Here is an 18039-nt window from a genome sequence, read left to right on the forward strand (position 1 = left end):
AATGGTTATGATTATGAATCGTATTCTTCATGAATTGATATCAATTTTGGTAAAAATTGCAGGGACGGATCTTAACCGAGGAGAACCTTTTTCTTCGTAAAAAGGTAAGAAGAAATTTTAATAAATATTTTTGTGAAATTGCACAGTTTATTTTTAACTTTTATTCAGTTATATATTAACTTCTATCGCTTAAATTTTATGTATTCTTCAGTGTGGTGATGAACATGTGGATGGTTCGGTTTTGAGAACACCTCCAGCACAACTTAGAAGCATCCAGAACATTGATGTGGAGACTCAACTGGTTATAAGACCTCCAACTGTACAACAGCACCCTGACGTCGATAGTCCTCGATAACTGTTGCATATGCAAATTTTCTTCCAACACTTTCATGAAATAAACAAACAGTACAACTGCAGCGTCATTTTGTTCGTCTTTTGTAAACGTATAATTACTATTGCATATGTAAACATTCTTCTCATATTTTTTATTATATTTTGTTAACGTAATCAACATAAACACGTGGTGGGTCAAGCTTGAAATTGATATCAGACTTTGTTCGTCTTTTCTAAACCAAATAATTACTATTGCGTCTTCTCATATTTTTGTGATATGGAAATAAAGACGTTGTGGATCAAGCTTGAAATTGATATCAAACCTTTAGCATGCTAAATGAAAATTTGCAACATTATAAATAAATAAGAAATATATTAGATATTTAAATTTTTAATTATACCAAATCACCATAATAATATAAAATAATTATAAATGAATAATTTTACCACAAAACACAATTTATTCAAATAGAAGCATAGTAATGAGATGGGAAAAGGAATAAGCCCTAGTCTAATCTAGTGTTTCTCTCCTGAACTTTTGCTGATTTAAAAGGTAACTTGGTGGATACAAAGAATTTGCAATTGGCATAAAGATGTGTATATTTCAACAGTGTACAATGTATAGCTCATGCTTTGCAACTTCCAAATTCACTCAGTGTCACTTTGCAAACCAGAAAAATAAATTATAACAATTTTTGCCCCTTCACTTTGGGATCACTTGTACATCTGCCACCTTTATAGCTATCAAGTGGTTCATTCCATAACTTGAGTCATCGCCTGCTCTTCCCCAACATGTATCCCTGAACAATGAGTTTTACAAGTCTATGGTAAGATTTCATGACTTGAACCAAAAAACCCTTAGGCTGTTCACACACCACTACCCCTCTAATCACATAGTGGCTCCTTCATACTTGTCCCACCCTTGTTATCACTCCATTCGGGCTTTTCAAAATTTTGGTTGAAAGATGCTAGAAAAGTCCATTGGTCATGTAGTCATAAAAGTTTGAGTAATAAATTATAAAAATAACAGAGAAACTGAAGACAGGGTAAGCGAACTCTTGGATCTTATAGAGTGCTTGTGGCGTGAATAAGATGAATGATATTTGAGTTCAATTAAATATAGAGCATACAAAGATGAATTTCATACTTACTATGAGAAAGAAAACATTGATATTGTTACACAAGCCACAACAGTACACTTAAGCAAATTCATAAAACTAAGGAAAGCCTATGGAAACTAAGGAAAAGAAACAATTTTACATGAAAGAACACATCACCAATTGTTTGACATGGGAATCTTGGAACAAACTCTTTGTATTTCTCTAAATTGATCACTTTGAGTACAATCCATTGCTTACATCAATGTAAAGCTCTGTTCTCCATACATAATCCAACATTGTTTACATATTCATAAAATGTTAATATAGTGCTTTACATAAGAGTTTTACAAAATATTAGTCATCACATAATTAAATATCTCTCAAGTTCATGTATGCAAAAGATAAACTTGAAAATATTTTGTATGTCCTAGAATAACTATTGGAAAATATGCTTGCATTAAGGCTAAAGAAATATCTTGTCAACTGCTTCCCTTGAATGTAGAACAAGTCCCTCACTGTAGTTTTAGCACTTCTCCTATCATAACAGGGCCCTTTGCAACTTTCATTCCTCTTCAATTCTGCTGGAAAATCTTTAGCCTTTAAAAGTGGAAATTGTTACGCTCTTGACCTGAGAGAAGATTCCAGAATACCAAATATGCGCAGAAATATAACCCAGAACACAGAACAAAATGAGAAAAACAAGTAGTATTTTATTATTCAGAGATGAGAGCAATGTTCACTTGCCTCTTCGAGAGGGCAACCTCCAGCAGAGCAGAGCTCGATTACAAAATAACCTCAATGGAGAGTCTCTATCCTTTATATAGGATTCATACATACAATACCATGGGTCAGTACCATGGTTCTCTAAATACCACCTATCTAACACCATGGCCCGTTTGCAACTAACTGTGGTCCCTTTCTTAAATGTGGGTCAACCACTTACAATTATTAATACAAACTTTATTGACTCTTTAACTAACTATAACTATGACTCGACCCTATTACATAAATAAAAATGTTAGGGTTGGACCCTAACATGCCCTCCCCAATAAAAAGTAGCCTTGTACTCAAGGCTGAAGCTGCGGAAACTGCTGAAGAATAGTGGCTGGTTCCCAGGTTGCATCTTCTGGAGAGATTTCTTTCCACTTGACAAGGAGTTCCTTGATTGTGCAGCCATGCAGATGTCGTTCTCGCATATTGAGGACCTGTTTAGGTTGGAGCCAGAGTGAACCTTCTTCATCCAATTCAGGTAGACTGGATTAAATTCTGCAATTGTTCCCCACCACTTTCTTGAGGCATGATACATGGAAGATTGGATGGGTTTTTGAAGTTGGTGGCAAGGCTAGCTTGTAGGCTACTCCTCTAATGCGTTGAAGTATTTGATAAGGTCCATAGAATTTTGGAGCTAATTTTTGACAGCCCTTGTCTTTGAGTGATGTTTTCTTATATGGTTGCAGCCTCAGAAATACCTAATCCCCTTCTTGAAATGTGCACTCTAAACGACATTGGTCTGCTTGTTGCTTCATGTGATTCTGAGCTTGATGGAGATTATCTTTGAGACGGGCTAGCATGGTTGCACAATTTTGTAGGAGTTGACCCACTGCTTGCACCTTAGAGCATCCTACGATATAAGAAGTAGGTGAAGGTGGGAGTTGACCATACACTGCTTCATATGGAGTCATCTTGGTGGCTACATGATAGTATCATACCACCATTCAGCTAAAGGTAGCCACTATACCAAATGATGTTGCTTTTCTGAAGTGAAGCACCTTAGGTATGTCTCCAACATTTGTTGACTACTTTAGCTTGACCATCAGTTTGGGGATGATAGGAAGTACTTAGTTGGAGTTGGGTGCCTTGTAGCTTGAAAAGTTCTTGCCAAAAGTTACTGGTGAAAGTTGGGTCACGATCAGACACAATGGAAGTGGGCATGCCATGCAGTTTGAAGATCTGGTCCATGAAAGCTTGAGCCACCAAAGTGGGGGTAAATGGGTGGGGTAGAGCGCAAAAATGAGCATATTTAGAAAGTCTGTCCACAACCACCATGATGACTGACTTGTTGCCTGACTTCGGAAGACTAGTAATGAAATCCATAGAAACATCCGTCCAGATTGAGGCAGGTATGGGCAATGGTTGTAAGGTGCCTCGTGACTTGACTGTTTCCCCTTTGTGGCATTGACACACATCACATTTAGCTACAAAGGTAAGAATGTTTATTTTCATGCATGTCCAAAAGAAAGAACGACCAGTGCGAGCATAAGTCTTCTGAAAGCCTGCAGGGCCTGCAGTGGGAAATGAGTGCAACTCTACCAAAATGCGCGTTTTGAGGGCGGATCTTGGCAATATAAATACTCTATCCTTGTCGCGAAGAATCTCATCCTTCCAAGAGTAGCCAATTGAGGAACTAGGATCTGCTCTCAAGATATTAATGAGTTGGGAGAGAGAAGGATGTGAAAACCATTCCTTGCAGGCTTCTTCAATCTAATCTGGTATGGGAAGAGAGATTGCTAGTATGGTGCTTTCATCCACAAATTGGCGTGATAAAGCATCCACTACTACATTGTCATGCCCTTTCTTGTAAATTATCTCATAATCATATCCCAGCGATTTGGCGAGCCATTTATTTTGTTGGGGCGAGGATAGATGTTGCTCCAAAAAATATTTGAGGCTTTGATGGTCTATGTGGAATTGGAAACGTCGCCCCAATAAGTATGGTCATCAGGTATCTACTGCATGTAAGATATCCATCATCTTCTTCTCATAGGTAGATTGTCCCAGATGTTTCCCACTGAGTTGTTGGCTAGTGAAAGCCAAGGGTCGGCCTTCCTGCATTAAGAAAGCACCAATACCAGTACCTAAAGCATCACCTTCAATCACAAAAGATTTGTTGAAGTCTGGTAGTGCCAATACGGGAGTGGAACACATGGCCTGTTTGAGAGCCATAAATGTCTGTTGTGCTACATCAGTCCAGAGGAATGAATTTTTCTTGAGAAGGTTAGTGAGGGGTCTAACAATGTGACCATAATTGCGGATAAATTTGCGATAGTAGCTAGTGAGACCCAAGAATCCCCTCAAACTCTTCAAGGTTTTGGTTGGGGCCAATCTTGCATTGCATGTATCTTTCTGGGATCCACCCGGACACCTTCACGACCCACAATGTGGCCCAAATACTCAACTTCTTCCATGCAAAAAGAGCACTTGGACAATTTGACAAATAATTTAAGATTCCGGAGCAGTTGCAAGAATAGGTCTACATGCTGAAGATGTTTTTCCCAGGTGAGGCTGTAGATGAGAATGTCATCAAAGAAAATGAGGACAAATTTTCGGAGATATGGTTTCAGTAGGTGATTCATGAGGCTTTGAAAAGTGGATGGGGCATTACATAGACCAAATGGCATGACCAAGATTTCATAATGGCCTTCATGAGTTCTTAAAGAAGCCTTGGGAATGTCTACTTTTTTCATTTTTATTTGGTGATAGCCAGAGCAGAGATCTAGCTTAGTAAAGAATTGAGCACCATGTAGTTCATCCAGCAAATCATCAACAACCGGGATATGGAATTTGTCTTTGACCGTGAGCTTGTTGAGGGCCGTGAAGTCTGGACACATGCGCCATTCCCCATCTTTCTTGAGCACCATGACCACTGGTGATGAATAAGGGCTGATGCTAAGATGAATGACATCGGCTTCAAGGAGTTCCTTGATGATTTTTTCAATTTCTTTCTTTTTGGCGAAAGGATATTGATATGGCTGCACATTTGGCGGTTGTGCCCCTGGGACCAAAGTGATGTTATGATCATGTTCCCCTCTAGAGGGTGGAAGCTCTTTAGGTTTGTCAAAGACCTGTTGGTGTCGATTCAAGACTTGTTGCATGTTAGGATGAATATCAAGAGTAGTGGGCTCGATGGCCTGGATGGCATTAAACTAGGCAATAACTCCATGATGGCCCTTTTTCAACAACTTTTCCATGCAATGCGAGCTAATGATAGAAGCAACACATGCGTGGAGTCCACAGAGGGTATGCATGTGGTCATTTTGCTTAAAGCTCATATATAACTCCTGGAAATCCATGGTGATTGGGCCTAGTGTGCGAAGCCATTCAGCCCCCAAGACAATGTCACAACCACCCATGTTAATCACAAACATGTGGGTCTTGAGGTGGTAGTCTCCCATCTGAAGTTTGATATTTTCATAATGACCTTCACATTTCATTGTCCCCCCATCAGCAATTTGGACCTAGAAATTAGAGACTGCCATGACAAAACAATGAATAGCTTCGGCAACTTGCTAATGGATAAAGTTATGAGTGCTACCACTATCAATCAATACTACTACAGGGTGATGTTTAATAAAGCCTCTGATTTTGAGAGTTTGAGGCGCAGAAATGCCCGCCAAAGCATGTAGCGAGATAACTGGTTCCTCTGGTGTAGCTGGGAGTTCATTGTCCTGCTAGGTTTCCTCAACTTCGTCCTCTGGTCCCTCAAGGGGTGGGGCTTCCTTAGATGAGTTGTGATCAGTAACATCAATTTGAAAGAATTTGGGTTCCTTGCATTTATGCCCTGGCGGTTTTTGTCATCGCAGTAACACAATCCTTGTTTTCTTCTTTCAACCATTTCTGCTGGAGACACCTTTTGAACCTTAAGTGTTTGGGTAGGGCCCTGACCCTGGGTGGGGCATCCTTTGGCTATGAAATTTGGACGAGGAGACTAGGCAGCTAAAGCACATTCCACTTTGATAGCCTTGTTGCAAGTGTCTATCCATGTAGGTGGGTGGTGCATCGGGACATGTGCTTGGATGGCTTCTTTGTGACCACTTATAAGAAATTCCAAGTAGAATTCATCTCCTAGACCTTCTGTCCAAATGCCGAATGTTTCATAGGCTGCAATGTATTCTTTTACAATGCCTGTCTGCTGGAGCTTAGTAAGACGACCCAGAAAATTAGTTTCTATCAAAGCGGTCGTAAAGAGATTTTGAGAACCCTTGCCAAGTTAGTTTCCCGGGATAGAATTTCTGATGCCACTGCAACCATTGCCATCTCTCTTGGTCCAAGTAGAGGGCTCCTACATGTACTTTAGTTGGATCGTCTTAGATATCATTCATAATGAAATATTGTTCCATTTGTGCTACCCATACCATCGGATTAGAGCCATCAAATTTATACATGTCCAGCTTGGGTGGCCGAGGGTGGGAATGTTGATGATTTCCATGGAAGTGAATATGATGGCTAGATTCTCCTTCAATGTCTTCATTAAAACCATGTGCCTCCAGATGCAACCTCGACGTGCTCATTTTGAAAGTGTCGATGAATTTCTACATCTGGTCTGCTAGGTTCTGGAAAGAAGCCAACTGTTTTTCAAGGCTCTCAATCTTCTCATTGGCCATGGCTTGAGCTCTAGTTTCTACCATACACAGATCTTGGTCACTTGTCGTCACTTTGAAAAAATTTGGGACCACCCGAAAATTGAAGCTGACAAGTGAATGGTACCACGACGATCAGCTTGTCATCCTGATTCTTATGGGCTAAGTCTTGTATAAGCATCTCGGGAAGGCCTCATACCTTTTTTTTACTCTAAATGGAGTTTTACTCCCCTCTTGTCAATACTCCAGTGGCCAATTTCTAGAAAACTTAATCCTGCCCAATGTCTTGCAAGAATCACCCGACGGTATAGGAGCCACAAGCCTCATTGCACAAATGGTCAGATCCACCTGCGAAATCCCCAACTGTTGAATTTGAGTTGGATTGCAACGGATAGAACCCCAACTGCTAGATATGAATGGTACTGTGGTGGTAGAACCTCAACTGGTGGATCTGATTGTTGTGGCAACAACATATCCCCGACTACTAGAGCTGATCTGGAAAATATGATAATGGGCGATCTTAAGAGAGTCACGGGAACTATGGTCTTAAGGAGTGTTAGGTGCTACAGACCGCAATATACATAAGGGTCCAACAATAGTACTCGTCCCAATATTTCGGGGCACTAACTAAGGAGGATCAATCGTATCCTTAATCGTACTACTCGACTACCCTATCATACGCATGAGTAATCTCCCTGAGTGTTGTTCTTGGTCTACTGTAGCAGCAAGACGACGCGACATTTTATCTAAGGTGAGGTTTCAGGTGAGCCTAGGGGGCTTTTGAGATACCCAGAGGGTACGTGGAAGACAGTCTGTGCGCAATTCTATCTAATGCGCTACTACTCGAAGGGGTACCCACAGGGGTTACAAAGGAGTCCAACAAGCACGACCACCTCTTGTATTTCATGCGTGCATGCCTCCCCAAATCCGCAGGTTTATGCGCTCAATGACAGATCCCGTGGTTTAAAGACGTCGGAACACGTCTCTAGCCTAAAAAAAATTCTGCCAAAAATGGAGATACCACTAGCCCTGGAAAGCACTATGATACCACTTGTTATGCTCTTGACCTGCGAGAAGATTCCATAATACCAAATATGCACAGAAATATAACCCAGAACACGGAACAAAATGAGAAAAACAACAAGTATTTTATTATTCAGAGATGAGAGCAATGTTCACTTGCCTCTTCGAGGGGGCAACCTCTAGCAGAGCATAGCTCGATTACAAAATAAGACACGACGCTCCTCAATGGGGAGTCTCTATCCTTTATATAGGATTCATACATACAATACCATGGGTCAGTACCATGGTTCTCTCAATACCACTTATCTAATACCATGGCCCATTTGCAACTAACTGTGGTCCCTTTCTTAAATGTGGGTCAACCACTTATAATTATTAATACGGGCTTTATTGACTCTTTAACTAACTATAACTATGACTCGACCCTATTACATAAATAAAGGGGTTAGGGTTGGACCCTAATAGAAATTGTTTTATTAATGCTAATCCTTTGCTTTTAAATATGGAATGGTTGTAGTTTTTTTCGCACCAGTTTGTTCACTATCCATTCCAAACTACCATCCCTCTTTTCTTGTGATTCAATAGCTGTCGTCTCATACATTTGTTGACACTTTTGCATGGTCTTATTGGAGAATTCTCCGCCTTGTTTCGGCCTTATTGTTTCACAAATATTCATTATCCCCTTGCGCTTGCTCCTTCGGGCTTTATTATGTTATATAATCAGAACAATGACTTTCGGCTTAATGCTATCAACGCCCCTTTATAACAAGATTTAATGTGAATTTTCGCTTTTGTCCTGGTTCCTTTTGCTTTAGCCCCTTCCCACATTTCTTCGCCATAGGACCAAGGGTTGTGACCTTACTGCTTAGCTTTGAGGTGCTAGGCGTTTTATTTGTTGTCGGGGGCTATTTTCCCTTTATAAACTCCTTAGTATCGTCGACATCACAGGGCCCTCTCAAAACGCCAAAAATGTCTGCCACTTGTCTGTCATACTACCACGTCATGCTCACTTCGGAACCAATCATATTCTGCCACGTGTCCCTCTGGAGGAGAGAGAAAAGGGTCTCTCTTGCTTTGGTTTTGCGATGAATTTCTTTGTTAACTTGTTTCGGCACTTCCCCGGGAGTTTAACACAACTTTTTAAAGTTGTCACTCCTCTGATTCGTCGATTGTTGATATGTGATATGCCTTATGCCTTGTACCTCAAATGCATCGATCACCAATTCGTCGATATGCCATAGTCCTCCGTTGTTGCGATCACTGATATGTTTAATGCTATGATGTGCTTAGACCTCCAATTGTCAATCGCTCTGGACCTCCGATCATCGATCTTCACTTTGAACCTATGATATGCTCTTTTTCATTCACTTTAAAGGTTTCAAACCTTAACTTCAGCATGCAACATCTTTTGATTCAGCAGTCCATTTTTGGACTTCCACATACTGTTGGAAAGCTTGTTCAAAACAATTTCCAACGGAGAGGGTCCGATGTAGGCTTCAAGTCCTTCTATTGCTTGGAAAATCACTGAAAGCCTCCCTACTGATTTTCTCTTTGGACAGCTGAAAACACACCTACCATGATGATCCTTTACAAGAAGTCTACAACTACTATAGGAATCTTTATGAGCCATACACTGGAGCACATATTCTTGTTAGTTTGGTTTACGTCAATGCCAACATTCATGCACAATATTAGCACAACCACCATCAATTTGTCCATCATTCACTCATGACAACACAATGATGATCCCTTAACAATTCAAATCAAGACTAATGGAATTATTTTGACACATGTTTTCAATGACTTGAGCAATTTGAGAACTTAGTACAAAAATAATTTAGACTTTAATACTTAGTGAATTTATAGGCTAAACTTTACCAACAAATTCTCAAAATAAATAACTAGACAAACAGAGTTTGCTTACCTATATTATAGGACCCACAGATTCTATCTCCATTTTCTTCTCCATACCACCTTTGTCTTGCTATATTACTAACATGTGTCCATCCATATCTTGACCTGGCCTTCTAACATTATTTGTACTCACCAAATCCATGTGATCTCTCATCTGCACATGCCCATTTAATAAGCATCATTATCCTTTACTAGAGCCCCATAGCCTTTAAGTGTTGTATGCCACACTATTCTACCATTCCAACCATATACAACTTATTTATCGGCATGCTATTTGGACATTTGAGAGATCAATCTCAGCATCGTTCTCGAAATCTTCTTCTCCAATTGAATATCCGGCCATCTTTGTCATCTTGATGCTTTTATCTGCTGTTATGTTATCTACATGGTGCTTATGTGCTCTCGATACGTCGACTTCTTGTTCCGCCATGGCTACTACTTCAAATCCTTGGCTAAATTTCCTGTTTAGCCATCTCTATGACTGTTTCGAAATGTGCTCACATTTTATCTGGAGGGGTTCATGTGCGAACTCCTCCTCCTTTGTCTCGTTGTCCAATTCATATTTTCACTTAGGCTCCAAGGCTTCAACTGTCAAACGTGGTCGATTCTTTCCTTGGCCCAATCTTCCATGCCATTATTATCTGTTTTGTGGATTTCTACATTTTTTTTTTGAGTGTTGTCACATTCTCAACCATCTGCAAAGTTTTGATATTCGCCAAGCTGTTTTGATACTAGTGGTTAAGGTTAAAAAACAACTCAAATAAATGGTGGTGTATAAAAGCACCTTTGTTTGAGATTCTAATAGCCACAAGAAAAAAAAAAAAAGTTAACTGAAGTATTTCTCCAATAAATAAACTACATTAAGACATGGATACTATGAATTTTAAGATCTAAAACTACCCCTAAAGTAACTAAACCAAATTTACCTAAACTACCCTAACACCTCAAAGTCACCTGTCACCTTTGAACCACTATTTCTCATGTCTCTCAAAGCTCGCTCAGCCTCACCTTTCTCACAAGAAAATTAGAACGATTTCCGTCTCGTCAACGTCAGTTTTACACACGAACTAGAAGTGGTATCTTCGTCTTGAATCTAAGATTTATTTTTCTTTGAATACGTCCTCAACGCAAACATTAGTCGTGAGCCCTTTATGTGTAAGCAACCTACATTAGTTAGCTGTCTATGAATGTTCTTGTATACGGTAGTTCAAACCTTTTCATGACATTGAATTTTACTGCCCTTCTTGGATTAAAGCTGACTCATTAGTTTACCAAATCTAAATCTGGAGAGTTTTGTTTTTTTTTGGGTTTTGTTTTTAAGTGAGAGTAGTCAGTCTATTTGAAAGAAATACCGAACCCTGTAAGTTAACGTATGACATTTTTATTGATGTGGTAATGAATTAATTTTTCAAAATATTTTATGTAATTTTTCTTTTCATTTGTACCAGCTATTTTGGATATATAAAGTTAATATCGAGCAGATATCTAGGATATATAATGATATCGATTTGATGCAATTGTATCATGTGATTGGTTGATTAAAAGATATAATTTTTGTTTGTTTATATCAATTATAATTAAAAATAATAGCATTAAGGTTGGATTATTAGGTTATATTAAAATTAACCTATAAGTTCAAGCTTAAAAGGGTATATACACTATAACTATAAAATTGGGTGGAGCAAAATTGGGTGGAGCTACTATAAATAGCCAGGGCTAAGACATTTATAAACACTAAAATTCACTTAATCAATTTTTTAGAAGTTTCATATTTAAATTAATAGTAAATATAAAATTAAATTATTATTATGAAAAACTTTTAAAAAACCCTTAAAAACTAAAAACATTTCCATTTAGATTTATTATTTATTATAAACAAATCTTTCTCTGCCTGCGACACATGCTCTCTGCTCTGAATACATTGGCAAATAAGTTGCAAATGCTGTGGTCAATGACAGAGGTATACACACTGGTTAGTTATGGTGTAATCTAGTAGTCAGGGCCAGGGGTCGCCTTCGCGAACAGCTTGTACCTGATGAGGTGAACCTTCTGCATGGCTATACAATTTTATTAATTTTCTATCTCAATTCTTCTCTTTTTTCGAAGAGCATTCTCTTGTACAAAAAACATTTAAAAAATACGAATCGGGCTCGCCATCGCGAACAGCTTATACCTGATGAGGTGAACCTTCTGCATGGCTATACAATTTTATTAATTTTCTATCTCAATTCTTCTCTTTTTCGAAGAGCATTCTCTTGTACAAAAAACATTTAAAAAATAAGAATCCTCCTACTATGCCGTGGAATTTCTCACACAGACCAAAATACAACGTTTTCTCCCTGAAAAACCTGATACCTCTACCCCAGCAAAAACGGCATATATTTATGACCATGGTGAGAAAAGAGGTATTTCTTATTAGTCCCTGCCATCTGGCCATGGCCAGGGACTATAGTAACAGATTTCCATGAGTTAACATTAGTTCGCCCAAAATATTTTTAGGCACAGACCATATTCTAAATTTTTCCTCTTCAGGAGGCCCAGGGGTGATAATCTTTCGTTTTGTGTTTTTCATATTTCGAAATTGTTTCAAACCTTAGACTAATGCTAGCATTAGTCTAGCAATAAGAAATGTTAGCCCAAAATTTCCATAAACCATTTCTTAATCGGTGAAGTTGCTACGTGTTTGTGCGGTGTCGGTGAAGTTGCGACGTGTTTGTGCGGTGTGGCTGAAGTTGCCACATGTTAATGTGGTGTCGAAACTAGAGCTATCTTCACATTATCTAGGGTACTTGCCTGCAGAGCCTTCCTTCTTAACCAGTAACCCAGGTTCCAGGGCAGAAGAGAGCTGTGAAGCAGAAGTAGCACAATAGGGAGAGCTATGAAGCAACGGGAGCTATCTTCGCATTATCCAGGGTACTTGCCTGTAGAGCCTTCCTTCTTAACCAGTAACCGAAGTTGTCCCTGATGCAGCTAATTGGGGCAGAAAACTGTCTCCCTCTCCATCCTGTAGAGCCTTCCTTCTTAACCAGTAACCGAGGTTGTCCCTGATGCAGCTAATTGGGGCAGAAAACTGTCTCCCTCTCCATCTCTTCTTGCTTCTTATTAACCTTAATCTCTTCTTGCTTCTTATTAGCCTTAAGGGTATTGAGCCTTAGAAACTCCTGTTGTAGCTCTTCATGATGGCAGTATCACTGCTCGAGGGCGGGATTTCTATGCAAAGGGTGCAGATCAGTCAGGTTTACGTCATTTCATGAAAATTCGCTGTCGCTGCGACATCAAGGTAATCTCCACAGGCTTTATTGGGTATATAATTGTTTCTTTTTAAATTTAGAAAATGTTCTGATTGCAAAGTAAGGGTTACAAGCTATGTTACCAGAAACGAGAAACGGGAAACGGAACGGTACGAGAAACGAAGTTTGGAGGTTTCGCATATAAGAAACGAGGAGAGAGAAAAACACCGGGAAACGGAACGGTACGAGAAACGAAGTTTGGAGGTTTCGCATATAAGAAACGAGGAGAGAGAAAAACACCATATTAAAGGTGAACAATATAAACAAAGCATTAATGATGTTGGATTGAGCTAGGAAATCTCTTGTGTTTCTTTTGGTTGACTTCTGAGTCTTGTAGAGCAACCCATGAAATTGAAGATTAGCATACTAGAATGATTCCTTGTGTTTGTCTTGGTAGACTTCCTAGGTCTTGTAGAGCAACCCATGAATTGAGGATTAACATGTTAGAATGGTGTTTTTTATTGGATGTTTGGAGGTAGAACTTTGCGACCTCTTCAATTATACATGGAACCTAGAATAACTGCATTTTCTATTTTTTTAATGAACTATTTATTCATTCTTAAAATATATTAAATTTTTTGATAAAACCCATTTGCCATGTAAATTTTTATACAAACATAATAACTTTGTAATTGTTTTATTACCAATTAAAACAAGTGAAATTAATAGAAAAGATATTTATACTTGCGAGAAGTTTTAATTTAATAGTTTGATGCAAGTCGAATGGAAAAGCTAAAGAAGTTTTAATTTTATAGGCATGCATAAGAGCTGCGGCCTCATTCCTCAGATTTGCCGTGGCATGAAAAACGCTGGTACGAAAAACCAAAATTTTCCTCTATTGCATAAAGACGCGGGATGAAAAACGCTGGTATGAAAAATGCTTGTCAATCAGAGGCTCACACCATGATTCGACCTTATCGACCTTACCTGCTAAAAATGTCCAGGACGCAGACCTAAGAACACACATAAAGCTAAAACAGACGGCAATTTGTCCTTATTTTCCACCTGTAATGAAAGTATGGCTCATGGATCTCACTGTTTTTGACAATGACGAGAATAGGTATATGCAGTATTTAGGTGGTATAATTAAACTCGATTTAACCCACGGTTTGAAAAAATTAAATTTAACTCGAGTCCAAAAAAATAAATTTAACTGCAATTCTATCCGGAAACGGCGAGAAGAAACTGTTTCGTTTTGCTGGAAACTGTTTCTTGCCAGTGAAAACGAAAACAGCCGTTGCAGACTGTTTCTTGCCAGTGAAAACGAAAACAGCCGTTGCAGACGGCGTTTCTAGTATGGTTGGGTTTCTCCGAAGGTTTCTGCCATGGTTGGGTTTCTCCGAAGGTTTCTGCCTGCGGACATCGTCCCGTTTCTGGTAACTAGGGTTACAAGTAGTGCTATTCATTACTAGTTACTTGGTGCCATTATTTAGATTGCATGCAGACATAGTAGGTTTCTTGAATTCCTGCTCCTGGACTTACTCTTGCTACCTTTCCCTCAAAGTAAAAGGCAAACAAGTCGGTTTTTAATTCCTGCTCCTGGACTTGCTCTGTGTATATAGTACAGGCATAGACTTCATGCAATTACTGTAACAAGAATTATATTTCATATTAAAATGCGCAAATATATTTCATATTAAAATCTGCATTTGGAGTGCAGCGATACAACAAAGTTCAAAAATCTGTATTGATTCTCTTTGACATTGATTTAAGAATGGAATGCATAGATAGAGTCAATGCCAATAATTCGTTTAGATAAAACATCTTAATGAACATGAACTTTATGAATATAAATTTCTATAATTCTTAATTACACGAGTCTTCTGTTAACTAAAAATACACTGGTTCTTTTTATTTGTGATTTTGGCCATTGGCCTTAGGCTTACAATCGACATGGTACCCCAGGATAGGAGCCAAATTCTTGACAAGAAAAGTTCTTTTATTTTATGTGGCTTTAGCGTTTTCTTTGGGACTATGCTTTGATGCATTGTTCACAGAAACATTTAACACAACAATCTTTGAATTCCTAAGAGAGAGATTGACTATATCATGCACGGTAATGGACTTTTTTTTTTCACAAGAAAAAAACACACCATATTTTATTAATAAAACAAAAGATAGTTACAATTGCATGGTTCTGAGACCCAAATTTCTGGTTACAGAGCAGATTGAATAAAACAAAAGATAGTTACAATTGCATGATTCTGAGACCAAAGTTCTGGTTACAGAGCAGATTGAGCGAATAGATCTATTAGAACTTGGTCATCACTAAATAACTGTGGCTAAATGGTATCCAAAATAAGATTACATAATAGATGTATGTTTTATCTGCTATTGCTAAATAACTGTAAAAGATTAACTGTTCATTTCCAAGACCTAAAACAACAGGAAAAATAAACAAAAAATAAACTTACTCCCGAGAGCAGACTGGCAGGAGAAAAACACCGCTCTTTAGAGGATGACCTGGCAGGGATATCCTCTTGAATTGCTCTGGTAGTGTGTTGATACAGTTAATTCTCCCCAATGACTATTGTTGCATATTAGATGAATCTCCATTGTCTGCCATGGTTTTTGAGGGTTCTTTTTATAATAGAATTGTTTTAGTCATCTGGGAGAAGAAAAGCTCCACTTCAATCCTCTGGTCTTGTAACATCTGCAAAGAAGATAAAGATCAGTGAACTGGAATCAGCCCATGACAGGTTGAAAGAACAAGACTACCTTCAAGCTTTTATAAGCAGCACTGTGGAAGCCCAGCAAGATCTGAGAAGTCACACCAGCTGAAGAGCAAGGCCTCAAGTCTCAAAGATGAATTCCACACTTACATGGAAAGTAGATTGGCAAAGCTGGGTGTCTTAGATTAAACACTCAGTCAGCTTGCCTCTGCTGGCCACGATTCCTGGGGGATTCTTGTTGTGCAGGCCTCTGAAGCTACTGTTTCTGTCTGTCTTTGTTGATGGCGAGGCTGTCTCTACCAGCCAGCTTGCAATTACCTTAACCAAGAGGATGGTGAGGCTGTCTCTACCAGCCAGCTTGCAATTACCTTACCCAAGAGGAGTAGTGGCATAAACAAAGGTGGTGGATCCGCTCTTTTCTGGTCCTATTCCCAGTCCCTGATCGAATTCCAAGCCCAGATCTTGATCGAATTCGAATTCCAAGCGCAGATCCTAAAAAATGCCATGATCAAATTCCAAGTGCAGATCATAAATATCCAGACGCAAAAATGGCAGGGCAGGCAAATTCCAAGTGTAGATCATAAATATCCAGACGCAAAAATGGCAGGGCAGGCAAGCTGAAACAACTGATTGTTGCTGCGGTTGCGATTTTGATAAGCTGGTGTTTTTTACATTTTTTATTTTCTCTTACCACATGGTTGTATTCTTCAGAAACATGAAGACAGGTTTCATTTTCATGCTACATATCTCATTTTCGTTTTCTATGAGCATGCCACGTTTCATTTTCAGTACCTTTCGTGTGATCCTGCTAGGCCGTCGGTTCCGGGCTAAGCGGGTTGTTTACACGTGTGATGGCGCCACCACTTGCATATTTGTAATTACTAAGAGCTACCTGTCTGGAAAATTTGGTAAGGGCACATATCCCAACATTGAAATGAGCATTGGTTTCTGTTGGGCTATCTGATTACCTAATATCCTGTGTCCTCTTCTCCCCTTTTGCAAGGGGAGTATGGAAAATGAAATGAAACAAGAATGATCCCATATTGTTGCTAAAACAGGCACTGTTATAGTGATGGCCATGACTTATTTTTCAAGGGCAAACTTCTGAAGTATTCACAATTTACACGCAATATATGCATGTCCAGAGCTGATTTCAAAAGCTAAGTATAGGACACGTACACATAATTTCAGAATAGCCCATACATTTGGTCAACTCGATTTTACATGCAGTGCATTTCTGGAATGAAGTATGCAAATTTCTTTGCCAAGAAAAGACGGTTGTGTACATTTAATAATAAGTTTTTCTCACCTGCCATGCATTCCAGGAATAAAGAAAGATTTGTATTCTTTAATAACGACGAGATGTATCTGCGATTGAATTCAGAAGAGTATATTTTTTTAATGTTATATAGGTTTCAATCTTGTCCCAATTTTTTCCTGGGATGTAAGTAGAATTTTTGGAATTGTGTAACGAATTTAGGACGTGGTGGATATTGTTTACCTTTACTTTAATAAACGGAATATAAGCATGGAATGGAAGCCCAAAATCTATATATTATAGCAATAAAATCTATATTTATCATGGACCTCACAACTACCTCTTTAGTTGTATAAGCACAACATACTTGGATGCTCTTCGCTTCCATAAAGAAGATCCAAAAAAGCACAATATCTTTACCCAAAAATAACATCGTTGTAGCACAGTATCATTATAATATGACAAGTTATCTTTATTATTATACATAGCAAAGAATTTCTGAGTCAAAGAAAGCTACTTTGACTGGCCAGCTACCTGTAAACTTTGTCCAGGTGCCTGAGCAAGGTTTAGTTGCTGCTGTGGAGGACTTTGCAAAGGTGGATTTACAGGTGAAGCACCACACTGCTGAAGTGCCAACGTTGGAGGTGCAAGTGACAATCACTGTTGTTGAGATGCTATCTGTTGATGAAGCACATGCTGTGACAAAACAGGTTGTTGTTGATGCTCCTGTGAGAGAACATGTGGCTGAGATGAAATAGCATGTTGCATATGAGAAAGAGGATATGGCTGTGCTCAGTCAGGGGAACACTAAGAACTACGCACAGTCGTCATAAATGCCTGTTTTGAACTTTGTTTTGGAGTTGTGATATATGGTTCTCTTTTGGAACTTTGTAGTGTTTAAAATAACAAATTTCTCTGATAAGTTTTGCTTTCATGCGTTTAGATTAGTTGTCTAATCACGTGTGTCTAAATCTGGCAACCATACAGTCCTCAACTACCGGGTCGCTGCACTTAAGGCAGGCACTAGCTGCCGTGCAGCCCGTCTTGTTTCCTTAGTTCTGGTTGGTTACAGTTTCTGCATTTCACAAAGTA

At 38.9% G+C, this 18039-nt stretch overlaps 1 protein-coding gene and 1 long non-coding RNA gene across 2 annotated transcripts in view; one reads left to right on the plus strand and one right to left on the minus strand.

Moving 5' to 3' along the window:
- Nucleotides 1–598, plus strand: part of LOC149212070 (agamous-like MADS-box protein AGL19) — a 244178-nt gene extending 243580 nt beyond the window's left edge. Inside the window, exons 5-6 of the mRNA XM_089390540.1 lie at nucleotides 63–104; nucleotides 212–598. Of these exons, the coding sequence (XP_089246666.1) occupies nucleotides 63–104; nucleotides 212–355 (186 nt within the window). The 3' untranslated portion in view covers nucleotides 356–598. The remainder of the gene's footprint in view (nucleotides 1–62; nucleotides 105–211) is intronic.
- Nucleotides 599–15465: 14867 nt separating this feature from the next.
- On the minus strand, nucleotides 15466–16234 carry LOC149212072 (uncharacterized). Its single transcript, XR_016250207.1, has 2 exons — nucleotides 15840–16234; nucleotides 15466–15670 (listed from the first exon to the last, which is right to left on the minus strand). It is a non-coding gene; the product is annotated as an uncharacterized LOC149212072 (long non-coding RNA).
- Between the last annotated feature and the right edge of the window lie 1805 nt (nucleotides 16235–18039).

The sequence above is a fragment of the Pinus tabuliformis genome, chromosome 1_1 (assembly GCF_031772625.1).
Source record: "Pinus tabuliformis cultivar Carrire ecotype Pingquan chromosome 1_1, CPIR1, whole genome shotgun sequence".
In the NCBI taxonomy this organism is placed as follows: domain Eukaryota; kingdom Viridiplantae; phylum Streptophyta; class Pinopsida; order Pinales; family Pinaceae; genus Pinus; species Pinus tabuliformis.